Source organism: Mus caroli, chromosome 2 (genome assembly GCF_900094665.2).
Source record: "Mus caroli chromosome 2, CAROLI_EIJ_v1.1, whole genome shotgun sequence".
In the NCBI taxonomy this organism is placed as follows: domain Eukaryota; kingdom Metazoa; phylum Chordata; class Mammalia; order Rodentia; family Muridae; genus Mus; species Mus caroli.
Window position 1 is genome coordinate 112,825,712 of NC_034571.1, and position 14,951 is coordinate 112,840,662.

The 14,951-nt window shown below is 46.8% G+C and overlaps 1 protein-coding gene across 5 annotated transcripts in view; it reads left to right on the forward strand.

The window, feature by feature from the left end:
- The window catches only part of Mapkbp1 (mitogen-activated protein kinase binding protein 1), a 55,804-nt gene that overhangs the window by 15,029 nt on the left and 25,824 nt on the right, over positions 1 to 14,951 (forward strand). For all 5 annotated transcript variants that reach the window (XM_029474034.1, XM_029474036.1, XM_021152522.2 and 2 more), the window contains one exon: positions 11,571 to 11,662. In XM_029474034.1, the coding sequence (XP_029329894.1) occupies positions 11,571 to 11,662 (92 nt within the window). The remainder of the gene's footprint in view (positions 1 to 11,570; positions 11,663 to 14,951) is intronic.

Below are 14,951 nucleotides of genomic sequence, written 5' to 3' on the forward strand. Positions count from 1 at the left end.
ACAATAAATCTTTGTTGTTGTTTTGTTTTGTTTTTCAAGACAGGGTTTCTCTGTGTAGCCCTGGCTGTCCTGGAACTCACTCTGTAGACCAGGCAGGCCTCGAACTCAGAAATCCGCCTGCCTCTGCCTCCCGAGTGCTGGGATTAAAGGCGTGCGCCACCACGCCCGGCTGCCTGACTGATTCTTTATCTGCAAAATGCTAGTTCTTCATAAAGTTGTCAAGAATATTGCATGAGACACTCAGTGTGAAGTGCTTAGAGCAGCTCTGGCCAGGCTGTGTTGAGTGAGTGGTAGCTCTGGCTGCAGGAGAGCCAGTCTACACAGACCCGTCTGTCCCCTCAAGTATTACCACAAGACTTGAAGTGCTAGTTTCTCCTTTTTGGTTCCAGCAAGGGCTAAGATTTGGGGGAAATGGCAAAATGCTTTAAATATAGTTCAAGCCAGGTATAGAGGTGCACACTTTTAATCCTAGCACTTGGCAGGGAGAGGCAGGTGGATTTCTGTGAATTTGAGGCCAGCCTGATCTACATAGAGAGTTCCAGGATAGCCAAGGCTACAAAGAGAGAGCTTGTCAAAATCTGATTCTTAGGATCACGTGGAAAGCTTTTCTTTTTCTTTGTTCTTTTTTCTTTTTCCTTTTTTGACACAGGACATCTGTGTTGTCCAGGCTGACCTACAACAACTGGCCTCAAGATTTCTGTCAGCCCAGAAGTAGCAGGAACTTTAGATGTGAAGCTGGAGGGCTTTTAGCATACAGATTAACAACCCTTTCTTGTGTTTTGTTGTTGTTTGGTTGGTTGGTTTTGGTTTTTTGAGACAGGGTTTCTTTGTGTAGCCCTGGCTGTCCTGGAACTCAGTCTGTAGACCAGGCTGGAACTCAGAAATCCACCTGCCTCTGCCTCCCAAGTGCTGGGATTAAAGGACTACACCACCACTGCCCGGCCCATTTCTTGTGTTTTTATTCAGAACTGTGCAAAGCCAGCCATGGTTTTGTCTGCCTGTAATCCCAGCCTACTTGGAGGCTGAGGTAGGAAGGGTGTTTGAGCCCAAGAATTTGAGGCCATCATAGACACTTAGGGAGAACTGTCTCAAAAAAAGTGGTGGGGGCTGGGAGATGTGCCAGTTGGTAAAATGCTTGCCACACAAGCATGAGGACCTGAGTTTGGTCCCAGCATCTGCTTGAGAAAGTAGACATTGGCACACACCTGTAATCCCAGCGCTGGCTCCCTGAGGCTTGGTGGCCAGCCAGATCAGTTGAATTAGCAAGTTCCAGCTTATAGAAGATGCCACATACATGAGTGTGTGTATGTGTGTGTGTGTGTGTGTTTTGCAGGATAAAGGGGAAAGGGGTATAGACAATGGGTAGAACTGCTATCTGGGGGTTGTAGGGTGTCTTGAAGTAATTCTATTGCTAAGCCAAAATTGGGCAACCTTTATTCTAGTTTGCTGGTCTCCAGCGACTTGTGGCTAGAGGATCTCTAAGATTATTTCTTCCAAGCAGTAGCAGATTGACCATCCTTAGAAGCTGAGGCTATTTTAATCCCAGCACAGGAGACTCCACTCAGCTCCCATTAATTCTGAATTGTTGAGCAGAAAAGCTTGGATTGTTGTCCTCTTGGGACATTGGTTTCTTGTAGTCTTTGTGGAAGATAGTACAGCTCTGACTTAGCCATAGCAGGTTAAAAACCAGGCAGAGTTGAGAGGATCCTTTTTGCTCTACTTACCTCTAACCAGATGACACTTTGGACTCTGAATCACCAGAGTCCTTCTGTCTCCTGGGTCCGTCCAGTCACTGGGTCTCGGCACATCTGCCTAGGTTTCTGTGGAAAGCCTGCTGGCTAAGGGCTCCTCTGTGGCTTTTGCATAAGTGGCAGTTTTTAGAACTGGGTGGAAAATGTGCTTTGTGAGATTAGAGTGTAGAGAACAGACAGGAGACTGTAAACAGTTTTTCTTAACCTGTAGGAAGGGAGGAAGCATGCCAGGGTCTAACAGGCCACGTTTGCCCAGAGTGACTTCTGCCCCTGGGGTTCGTCTCTTGCATTGAGTGGGACTGAGAAACAGATGAGAGTAGGGAAGAGGAAGCTGGGGGCAGCAAGATGGCAACAGAGGCAGATTGCATTTGAGGTCAGCCAAATCTAGATGACCCTGGCTTCTTTCTTTCTTTTTTTTTTTAAAGATTTATTTATTTATTTTATGTATATTAGTACACCGTAGCTCTACAGATGGTTGTGAGCCTTCATGTGGTTGTTGGGAATTGAATTTAGGACCCCTGCTCTTTTTGGTCAAGCCTGCTTGCTCTGGTCGGCCCCCGCTCACTCAGTCCTTGCTTGTTCCAGCCCAAAGATTTATTATTATACATAAGTACCCTGTATAGAAGAGGATATCAGATCTCATTATGGGTGGTTGTGAGCCACCATGTGGTTGCTGGGATTTGAACTCAAGATCTTCAGAAAAAGCAGTCAGTGCTTTTACCCACTGAGCCATCTCGCCAGCCCTGACTCTGGCTTTTTCAAAGTGACTCTGGCTCCTAGTGCCCCATCTCGAGGGGGCAGTCCCTTCATAGCATGGGCAGACTCCAGGTCCTTCACAGTAAGAAAGACAAAACCTTCACAGTTTATGTCTGATCCAGGCAAGGAAACCTCCTTGTAGAGCAAGTGAGCAAGCTGGGGATGCAGGAGGCTGACTAGGAAGAGCTGAGGCCTACAGTTCCCAGGGTGTGGTGTAGTTGAACAGTCCCGGCCTTCTTGGAACTGCTGTGGGCGGCTCTAAGGTCTGAGGAGTCCTGTCCCTGTCTCCTTTTAGCGCCCATGCTGACTGGTGTTCCTCCCTCTCTCTTGCTGGGTACTTGTCCTTCCGTAGTATAAAGATGCGTTTTCTCCGAGCCGTGCTTAGTCTCCCCTCCTGCCTCTGTCCCCTGCTGTCCTGTGGGAACACTTCTCAGTACCTGTTTCTGCCCTAACCTCTCTCCGAGCTCTGTGCCTTGGTCTGTATTGTTTCTGTTCTGTTGCAGCTATCAGCCCAGTCTTATTACCTCTCACCTGAGCTGCTCTGTTAGCCTCATAACTTCTTCGGCGTTCCAGTCATCTCACCAAATATAGCTTTGCTTGGGTTCCCCCCAAAGCCTCCAGAACCTAAAGATTATAATTTGACACTCAAGGTCTTAAATTTTTTTTGTTGTTTTGGTTTGGTTTGGTTGTTTTCAAGACAGGGTTTCTCCGTGTAGTCCTGACTGTCCTGGAACTCACTCTGTAGACCAGGCTGGCCTTGAACTCAGAAACTGGCCTGCCTCTGCCTCCCAAGTGCTGGGATTAAAGTATGTGACACCACTGCCTGGCTACTCAACGTCTTTCTTGAGCTAGGTATAGTGGCACATGTCTATAATCTTAAAACTCAATAGGCTGAGGCAGGAGGATTACCTTGAGTTTGAGGCCAGCCTGTGCTGTATCAAGTATCAGGCCAACCAGAACCTACCTCAAACAAGCAGTTCTTCCTCATCTCCTTGTGTTCTACCTCTCTGGACTTAGAGTTTTCTGGAACCCAATTTTACCTGCTCTGTTATCTTCGGTGTTTCCACTTGTCAAGATCCTGTAAGGAGGCTAGCAAAATGGCTCAGCAGGTAAAGACACTTGCTGCTAAGCTGATAACCCAGGATTGACCTTGGGACCCACATGGGGAAGGAGAGTACAGACTCCCCCAAGTTCTCTGAATGATGTATGTGCACCATGGTACATAGATGCACACAAAATAAATAAATGTAATCAAATAAGTCCTGTCTGTGCCACAATGCGTACTCTCAAGGTTTTGAAAGAAACTTAATCTCTAAATGCCAAGAAGACAGCCAGGAAACACCGAATCCCCACTCTGCACCATTAGGCTGGGTCACCTTCCACGAAGGCTTCCTTGTTTCCCTTCCTTGAACCTTTCCAGATGTCACTGTCTTCTTGTTGGGGACTTTGTTCTTTTTGTGACCTTTGTCTCACACTGGATTACTCTCTAGTAGATCATTCCCCACGGTTTTAAGGAGTGTGGGTGGGACTCGTATAGCATCCTAGTGACTCAGACTTAAAGATAAAATGAACGGAGGAGCTAGAGAAAGGACTGAAGGAGCTGAAGGGGTTTGCCACCCCATAGGAAGAACAATAATATCAAACAACCAGACCCCCCAGAGCTCCCAGAGACTAAACCACCAACCAAGGAGTACACATGGAGGGACCCATGGCTCCAGCCACATATGTGGCACAGGATGAACTTGTAGGCCACCAATGGGAGAAGAGGCCCTTGGTCCTGTGAAGGCTCGATAGATGCCCCAGTGTAGTGCAATGTGAGGGCAGGGAGGCGGGACTGGAAGGGTGGGTGGAGGAACACCCTCATAGAAGCAGGGGAGGGTGGTGGGATACTGGGTTTGGAGGGGGAACAGGGAAAGGGGATAACACTTGAAATGTAAATTAAGACAATATCCAAATAAATAAATAATTTGTGGCTGGAGCAGATGACTCAGCAGTTAAGAGCACATACTGATCTCTTCCAGAGAAACCAACTTTGTTTCCAGCATCCGTGTCAGGAGACTCACAAACACCTGTAACTCCAGCTCTAGGGGCATCTGACGTCTCTGACTTCTGCAGGTGCCGTCACTCATGCACACACACCTGCACATCTGCACTCTGCACATGCGCCGGGACATCCCTGCGCTCATGGAACACACCTGCACATGGATTTTTTTTTAAATTAGAATTAAAAAGCAATTTATTTTTATTTCATATGTATTTTGGCCTACATGTATGTCTCTGTAGTACAATTTGTGTGACCTACCCTTGGAGGTCAGAACAGGGCATCAGATCCCCTGGAACTGGACTTAAAGACAGTTGTGAGCCTCCATGTGGATTCTAGAAGTTGAACCTGAGTCCTCTGGAAGAGCATCCTGTGCTCTTAACTGCTGAGCCATCTCTGCAATACCAGCTTCCAGACTTTTGAAGACACCCATTAATATACTTTACATTGATTCTGACTATCCACATAGCCCGAAACAAGTTTCATTGGCTGACTTGATTCTGCATGATCCATTTTTATTCTGTTTATTCATTACTAACTAAATTAGTTTTAAGTCCTATTCTAAGTTGCAGACTCCAGTTGGCAGTACTGTTTTGTCTAGGATGACTGAGTGGTCTTCCACCTCTGAACCACCTGTTTTCCCTGCACAACCCTAACAAGAGCCAGAAGGGCACTTTACACAGACTATTTCTCTTTCGGAGATAAACTGTTACAAAGTTACTTTACCCTTTTATCTCATTAGAGTGAGGGAAATATTGCCTGCCTCCTTTCCCTCTGGAGGATATGATATTTCCCTGTCTATTGCACACTGGGAGTGGTGGGTGTGTCAGCTCTCTCTCATAGGCTACTATAGAACTCTGCCCTCCAGGAGCGTTGCTTCAGTGGAAAGATGACACCAGTGTCAGGCTGGGAAAGGCTCTCCTCCGTTTCAACACTCTGCACCTGCCAAAGCAAGAGCTGGCTCAGCCTCGTAACATGGCTGCCCTTCCAGCGTTACACTGCACTGTGGATGTGTAGATCATGGCAGTGCCTATGTGTAGATAAAGGGGGTGCCCTGTTCTTGAGTCCTGGCTTCTGTAGGAAATAATTGTGTATGTGAGTGTAATATTTAAGTGTGTATGTGTATATATATATATGTATGTGTGTGTATATACATATACTTAAATATATTCAAATATATTTTAAAATATATATATTTAAATATATATTATATATTATATAAAAAATTTTGTCTATATGAATATTTTTCATGTATGTAGGTCACATATGCTGGGCTTGGTGGTGCACACCTTTAATCCCAGCACTTGGGAGGCANAGGCAGGCNGATTTCTGAGTTCGAGGCCAGCCTGGTCTACAGAGTGAGTTCCAGGACAGCCAGGGATACACAGAGAAACCCTGCCTCGAAAAAAAAAAAAAAAAAAAAAAAAAGAGAAGATCACATAAAGATCACATATACTTGGCAACACAGTACAACTTGCTGGTCTCACCTTCAACTACATGGGTCCCAGGGATTAAAGTCAAATCATTAGGGTTAGCATCTCATTCTTTTACCTACTAAGTCTCCTCGACAGCCTGGGTTGGGTTTTATTTCTCTTTCTTTTTTTTTTTTGATTTTTAATATTTTTATTACATATTTTCCTCAATTACATTTCCAATGCTATCCCAAAAGTCCCCCATAGCGCCCCCCACTTCCCTACCCACCCATTCCCATTCTTTTGGCCCTGGCATTCCCCTATATTGGGGCATATAAAGTTTGCAAGTCCAATGGGCCTCTCTTTCCATTGATGGCCGACTAGGCCATCTTTCGATACATATGCAGCTAGAGACAAGAGCTCTGGGGTTCTGGTTAGTACATCATGTTGTTCCAACAATAGGGTTGCAGATCCCTTTAGCTCCTTGGGTACTTTCTCTAGCTTCTCCATTGGTTCTCTTTCAGTTATAGTCTATCACAGTGGGAAGTCAGGGCAAGAACCCAGAGGCAGGAATAGAATCAGAGGCCATGGAGGAACTCTGCTTACTGGCTTCTTCCCCATGGTCTGCTCAGTTTGCTTTCTATACAATGCAGGACCACCTGGCTGGGAGTGGTACCACCCACAGTGGGCTAGGCCCTTTGACATCAGTCACCAAGAAAATGCCTAACACACTTGCCTAGGGACAATATGACAGAGGCTTTTCCTCGTTGACATAAAACAAAACAAAACAGAAAACTAGCCAGCCTACATAACTAGTAGAGTAGAACAACTCTATTAACTGAAATACCCCAGTTTGGGGGGTTTTGGGGGTTTTTTGGCTTTTTTTTTCTGCTTTCCCGTGACTCATCAAATCTGTCAGTGCCTCTTTTGTTTTCTCTTATACACTCCCATCCTGCTCCTCTCCCTAACTCCTCCCATAGGCATCCTCCATTTCTCCATCCCTCCATTGTTTTATAACCCATAGAGTTATTTTTGTGGTACCCACATATTTGTTGGGTGTGGGGCCATCTACTGGAATGTCATGAACCTTCCTTAAAGAAAACTCACTCCAGGAGGCAGAGGAAGGCAGGCATCCTCGAGTTTGCAGTCAGCCTGGTCTACATTGTGAATTCCAGGACACCCTATCTCAACAAAATAAAACAAAACAAAATCTTGATCTTCACAGGTCTTACACAGGCCCCCACAGCTGCTTTGAGTCCATGAGCTCCGTGGGCCTGGCATGTCCAGAAGACATCGTTTTGCTCTGGTCCTCCCAAGTTTTTGGCTCTTAAAATCTTTGCACCCCCTCTGCTTGATGGCCCCTGGGCCTTGGCAGGTGTGTGTGATGTTAAAGGTCCCATTGTAGCTGAGAGTCCCACGGATGCTTAGCTGTACTCTGATTGGTTGTGGTTCTCCTTTTCTCTCCTTCTTTTTCTTGTCTTTTATTTACTTTTGAGGCAGAGTCTTTCTGTGTAGCACTGGCTGTCCTAGAAATCTCTATGTAGAACAGGTTGTCCTCAAACTCCCAGAGATTCACCTGCTCCTGCCTCCTAAGTGCTGGGATCAAATTCATGCACAACAATGCCTGGATAGTTTTGAGTTAATCAACCATCCACTGTACAAAGAAATGTGCCTTAAGAGGTCTAAGGGCTACTCTAATCTATGGGTAGGGACATAGGATTTTAGAAGGGCCCTTCAGTACTCTGTTTATCTGACAGTATAGTAGTAGTTGGTTCATCATCATGTTATGTGGGTGATGTGGTCTAGTGCTGCAGATGGGGATGGAGAGATGACTCGGTAGTTAAGAACACATGCTGATCTTGTAGAGGACCTAGGTTCAGTTCCCAGTACCCACATGGAGACTCACAATTGTCTGTAACTCCAGTTCCAGGGATCTGATGCTGTCTTCTCTCCTCAGGCATACTTGTACACATACATCCATGCATGCAAGCACTTATATACATAAAGTTACATTAGTCTTTTTAAAAAAGAAAAAAGGATACATAAATAAGTGATGGAACTCTGCATCCGTCCTTGAGGGCTCCTGTGTGATAGGGAAGCATTCGGGAAGGGATAACATCTTATCTGCTGTGCATGCTGTGAAGATAGTCTAGCCGAGTAAAGGCCGGAGTGACCCAGAGAAGCCTGAATGGCTTTTCTGGGCAGACAGCCTCTGAGCAAAGGCCTGAATAAAGTCACTGTGTGCATAGCTAAAGGAAGGACGTTGAATCCACAGAATAGCAGATGCAAAGGAGGGCACTAGAGTCTGCTCAAGGAGCCTGTGGAGGCTGAGGTAGAAGTGGAGGTGGCTCAGTAGAGGCAGCAAAGAGAGTATAGGAAATGATCTCAGAGAAATGGCCAGAGGCTGGGTGATTTTTAGGCCTTTCCAAGTTTAAGTCAAATGTTTGCATTTGAACTTAAAGGGAGGTGGGAGCCGATGGGAGGATTTGTGTTTACAAGAGTCACTGTGGCCTGCTGTGTTGAGAAGACTGTAGCAGGCAGGCCTAAAGCTGGGAGAACATTTAGGAGTTACAGTCATATTCCAAATGAGAGGTGGTAGGCACTAGAACTTATTGGTGCACTACTAAATAATGCAGGACCCCTGAGAATAGGGAGAGTCCTGGACTGATTGCCACGTTAAAGTTCTCCCACTGCTGAGATGGGGCTCCCAGTGCCCTACCAGCTGTGGGAAAAGCTGTGCATATATCAATGTTGATAAGCTGGGGCAAGTTCAGTCCTGCACATAGCTGATGGCACTTGGTGTGTTTAGCATTCGTGGCCAGGCTTTTTTCCACACTGTAGAGCAGAGGGAACCTCTACTACCTTTTAAAGAGAGGACAGGGAAAATGTTATCAGTGGGGGAGAGGGGGAGAGTCATCTTGCCAAGCCCTTTGTGTTGGAGTGAGTGTTGCAGAACGAGCCTCCCTGCTGCAGGCTTAGGTAGAGCCTGTGAGAGTGGAGCGCAGCCCAAACCTCCCTTCCAGCAAACAGGAAGCTGGTTTGAGTTAAGAACATAAAATAAAAACCAGCTGATGCCCCTGAATGTTTTCCTCTGCTCCTCCTCTTCAGAGCCAAAGGAAGCTGCTCCCACTCCTTTGGATGTCTACTTTAGAAAGCCAGAAGAAAGAAAAAAAAACCAAACCCATAAATCCTTTGAAAATAAGCCAAGATTTCAGCCCATGCAAACTTCTGCTTGTGGGATTTTCCTAGCCGGGAAGTATGTTCCTCTGTGCAAAGCCCTGAGAGGAAAGTGACAAAACCCAAAGATTGCCGTAGTTGGGCCTGGGCCTCAGCCTGGCGGGAAGAAGTGTGTGGCGGTTTCCCATGCTTAATCTCCCGGCACATGTGGAGGTCATGCGGTGGACAGAGTGGATGTGGCTAGAAGTAAAAGGGACATACAGAGTGTGTCACAGCATGTGCTGCAATCACGGATTGTTTATGAAAATTGTACTTCAGCTTTGTTTGCCTGTACACGTACATGTATGTTCACGTACATGTATGTACGCACCAGGTCACAATATAAAGCATGTTCCTTACTATGACGAGATCATGGTAAAAATGGTTTTATTTACTGTGAAAACTGGTCTTCAGGGTGTGCTTAAATCAAACCGAATCTTTCTGCTTTGTCTTGTTGAAAATTGCAAACTACTTTCAATATTCTCTATAGAACTGGATTCTCTACCCACAGAACACCTACTCACATTCCTATGAGAGGGAAGGGCAGCCAAGAACCAGCAGACTTGGTCTTTGGGACTAACACTGAACGATAGGGAGGTAAGGGATTGTACACATTTGAATCTAAAGGATTTGCTTCGAATTATATTGGTGTGATGAGAACTGGAGGTTTGTAGTTCATTGTACTTGATTTGATGACCTCTGTATTCATCAAACATAGTGGCTTCAGACTCCTCTCCCCTTCTCTCTGTCTGTCTGTCTGTCTCATCTCTGTCTTAGGCAGTAAGGACAATAGCTATGCTCCTGAACACCCCTACACCCCTTCCTCTGGTCCAGTTAAAGGCTCAGTGTCAAGACCCTGATCTGGGATAACTGAAGGCAGTAGACTCCAGAGGGAAAGCTTGCACTCTGTAGTCAGTACCAATTGACTGGAGCCAGGAAGGCTTTAGACTGAGAAAGTGAATGGAACGAGGCAGAAATTCGGACTTGCTGTCCAGAATGTCTAACACAGGCAGGCTAACATTAGGTCTGATGGTGCAGCTGGGTGGTGGGTAAGTGAGCAGCATGGAGCTTGGCCTGATGCACTGTAACTAAACCACTGGTGCGTAAGCACATGTTGCATAGCACAAAGAAGCACTCCCACCTAATTCAATGGCCTTTGAGGTTTCGGGTTTTTGCTGTTGTTACTGTTATATTTAGTTGTGTGCATGTGTACATATGTGTGTGGTCAGAGGAGCTAAACAGGACCTCTGGGACACTTTCAACTCTTCCCTATTTGAGGGCAGTAAGAGAAGACACATCCAGAACTATCCCCGTTGATTGTGGGCTCCCCACTCTAGACGCTGGCCTGTCACAGTAGACTCCTCCTGGCGCTGTATATGGTTTACCCACTCCTGGGCCCTCCAGGACTATCCAGGTCAGAGGCTTCATAGGAGAGGACGCTCTGTTTACATGGGCTCCTCGCCCTAAATCAAGGAAGAACAAGGACATCCCCAAGGGAAGGCTCATGCAGGAAGTGCAGACAGCCCTGGAGGGAACTAGAGCTGGAGTGACCAGAAAAACTGTGTGGCAAGGAGTGCCATGGAGGGACAATTATGAAGTTATAGGGCACTGTGGGTCTCACATGACCTCATCCACAGAAAGACTAGTCAATTAATTTGAGGTTAGTCCTAGAAGGGGTTGTGTGGCCTGCAGACAATGCAGGACAGCAACACTGTTGATGAAGGTGGGGGATGTCTCATGTGTCATGTCTTCTCAGACTATCCTGGCATTTACACACGCTTCCCTTTCATCTCTGTGGGAGTTTTGGCTTAATAACAATAATCAGAGTACTGTGAGCATCTGTGATTCGCAAAACACAGCAGTAAGCCCTTCTTAGGCCTCCTAGGCTCCTAGACTTTTAACTGGCAGACATGGGAGGTGGAGTCCTTTGATGGGATGCAAAGATCAAGGATGTCCGAGTTACCTAATTGATACCTAACGTTCTTCTGGCTCTCAGTAGAGAGATCACAGTGGCCTTTGAAGGCTTGAAGGCCAGTGACCTCTTGTCAATCTCATAGACCCCAGGTCCTAGCCTACAGTTAGTGCCTTCTCACATCGGAAGGATTCTTGTTCCTCTTTGGTCATAAACCTGTACTTTAACCCATGTTTTCTTTCCCATGGTAACAGCAGGTGGAGTGTGATTAATGCAGGTGACACTCATTACTGGCATTTTCTCATATGGCCAAGAGGATTTTGATCAGAACAAAGCCTGAAGAAGACCCAGACTGAATAAGGTTGTAGGGAAATAGTGCTGCAGAGGCTGGGTTGTAGGAGCCTTTAGCACCCGCCTCGAACCCTACTGTAACTGTCACCCTACGTTCTGTAAGGAGTCACTTCTCTGTCTTGGTCTAACAGGTGACCTTGGAGAAGGTCCTGGGAGTAACAGTATCTGGAGGAAGAGGACTTGCTTGTGACCCCCGATCTGGCTTAGTTGCCTACCCAGCAGGGTAAGTGCCTTTCAGGGCATCTTGCTACATGAAAATGTATTTTTTATTTTTATTTATTTATTTATTTTTTTTTTTTGGTTTTTCGAGACAGGGTTTCTCTGTGTAGCCCTGGCTGTCCTGGAACTCACTTTGTAGACCAGGCTGGCCTCGAACTCAGAAATCCGCCTGCCTCTGCCTCCCGAGTGCTGGGATTAAAGGCGTGCGCCACCACGCCCGGCTTTATTTTTTACTAACTTGTTATTCATCGAGAATTTCATACAATATACTTTGGTCCTATTTACTCCCTTCCCCTAAGGCTATTCCCACATCCACTCCCACTTCCTACCCATTTAACTTGGTGCTCTCTCCCTCTTCTCTCTTCCCTACCCCCTTTTTAAAGACCCATCAAGTCATATTTGTGTTGCCCAACTACTCTCAGGTGTGGGGCTTATCCTTGGATGTGGTCACCCTCCCAGGGGGTCACACCATTAAAGAAAGCCGGCTTTCCCTCTTCCAGCAGTTGCCAGGTGCCAACAGCTCCTGAGTTAGATGTGGGACTTTCACCCACTCACCACTTCTACCCACTCCCCAGTGCACCCATGTTAGGATTTTGACTGGCTTGAGCTCACTGAGATCCTATGAATGCAGTCACAACTGCAATGAGTTCTTAGGTGCAATTGTCATGCCGTATCCAGAAAGTTTCCTTGAAGAAAGTTATGGCCTCTGGCTCTTACAATTTTCCCACCCTCTTCTGAGAAGATCCCTGAGCCTTGGGGCGAAGAGTGTGACTTGTGATCAGTGTATGATCGATGGTCAGTGATCCACTTGAGGCGGACAGGAGGGTTCCAAAATCTCCTAAGAGAGACATCTAGGTCAGTGTTTTGATGCCATTTCTGCGGTCTAAGTAAAAATTCCTTATTGGGTAGTATTCTTGCTGTATCCTGTATTGATTTTTGGTCACACCTACCCATTCACACATACATATTTGTATTTTTTTTGTACAGGATTCCCAATACCATCTTTTTTAAAACTATTTTTTAAAATTTTATGTGTATTAGTGTTCTGCCTACACTCTGTAGACCATGTGTGAGCCTCATGGAGGCCAGGAGAAAGTGTCAGATCCCCCGGGCTGGAGTTGCAGGTGGTTGTGAGCTGCCAGACAGGCGTTAGGAATCCACCCTAGTCCTGGAAGAGCAGCCAGTGCACCTAACCGCTGAGCCATCTCTCCAGCCCCAGCACCATCTTCCGATCCATAGACAGATCCCTTCCCCACTGCACCACTGGCCCACCCCCAGCTCCATCTTTAATAACTACCTTCTAGTAATTTTTAATGGCTTTATTGTGATATGACACCAAATGTTTAAAATTCCTAACAGGGATGCGGTAATGCCCACTGGCAGAGTGCTTACCTATTCTCAAGGCCTTAGTTTTGATTCCTAGCAAAATAAATATCCAACTCATGAACTTCAGTAATTTTCTAGAGTCTGCAGCCATCACCACAGTCAACTTCAGAAGCTCCATACAGTCAGTCAGGTGCAGTGCTCTGTAGTACTTAGTACTTGAGAGGTGCTCTGTAGTACTTAGTACTTGAGAAGCGTAGCAGGACAGCACTTGAGCATAAGGAGCTTGAGGCTGGTACTGTTATCGACTCCATAGTTTAGGGAAGCAAACTGAGATGCAAGGTGAAGCAGTTTGTTTAAAATCACATTGCCATTGTCTCTATTGGAGTTCAGGTCCCAGTAGCCTGACAATAGCGCTCTGGCTTTTCTTCTTTTCTCTTTTTGTTTTTTTGTTTTGGGGGGGGTTGTTTGTTTTGTTTTGTTTTGTTGGCTTTCTGAGACAGGGTATCTCTGTCTCTACTAATGGCCCTGGCTGTCCTGGAACTTGCTCTATAAATCATGCTGGCCTTGAACTCACAGAGATCCAGCTGCCTCTGCCTCCAAAATGCTGGGATTTAAAGGTGTGCACCACTATGCCCAGCCAGAGCTCTGACTCTTACATGGCAAAAAGGGGAAAAGCAGATTTTCTGCTCTTTCTCTAAACTGTCTATCTGACACTTGAGGATAGTTTAAGAACAGCTTAGTCTATGCCAGGAGACTTCTGCCCTGGGTTCTGAGGAGGGTGTCTCTGGTGTTCTGGGGTCTAATGGTATTTAGTGACCATAGTCAGGGCCCTGTGGTTGCTTCTGTGACTTAGCCTGGCAAAGACTGGACAGGCCTCCTTTTCACCTCCAGAAGCAACCTGATAAAAGGCCTGCCCTACTAAATAACCCAGTGCTACCTGCCTCAAGGGAAGTCCACTTATTCTGTGCCTGCCCATGCCTGAGAAAGCCAGGTCCCTTCTCCATGGAAGTAGGGCTGGGGCTAGATATAGGCTGTGCAGAAAAGCTTGCTTCTGGTATGTTGAGCCTTGGGAGGTGTGAAACTCTGACCCACTCTCCTTCCACATACTTCTGTGCCAGGCCTAGAGCCTTTGAGTGTGTGCTTATCTTTACAGGCATTTGCAGCCCAGTGTGCCGCCTGTGACTCCTCCTTCTGGTCTAGGGTCTCCTAGGAAATATCCTTAGTGCTCTTTGCTTTGGTCAGCCCTGGGCAATGCTCCCAAGCTGTTCACTGAGCTATGGCTTTCTTAGGATGTTGGTTTCTCCCTTTGCAAATGGCTGCTCTCTGTTGCACTCCTAGGGTTCATGGGGTCCACTACCATCTGTGTGAGACCAAGCAAGCTTTCCTTCCCCTCCTTTGCTTAGCACCACCCTCAGCCCCCACCCTTGTTCCTGCTGCTCTCTGCTGTCTGAGCCTGCTCAGGTATCCTAGAAACAAGAAGAGAAACAAAACTCCGAATCCTCCCAGAGGCCTAGTAGCAGCTATCAAACCAAAAGGAAATTTTCTGAGAGGAAATGAAACAGCACAGTGAAGGGGGGAGGGGCGCGGGGGGGGGGAAGCACATGTGTCAGTCAGGCAGCGGTGGGTGGGGTCTGAGTGAACATGGCCTCAGTTTCATGACCCATCAGTTTCAGTGGATCTTGTTTCTCTTCTCCAGAGCTTTTCCTGAGCTATTGTTGTCCCACAGGAAGCCCACCCCTCACCTGTCTTATTTGAAGTTTCCTGTATTAGTTACTGTCTCCTTGCTGTGACAAACGGCTTAAGGGTGCCCTCGAGCTATGAGCCAAAAACACACCCCCCCCCTTCTTTCTCAAAGCATGGCAGTAAGAGCACGAGGCCGCCAGGCACACGGGGCCCATGGGAGGCCGCCAGGCACACGGGGCCCATGGGAGGCCGCCAGGCACACGGGGCCCATGGGAGGCCGCCAG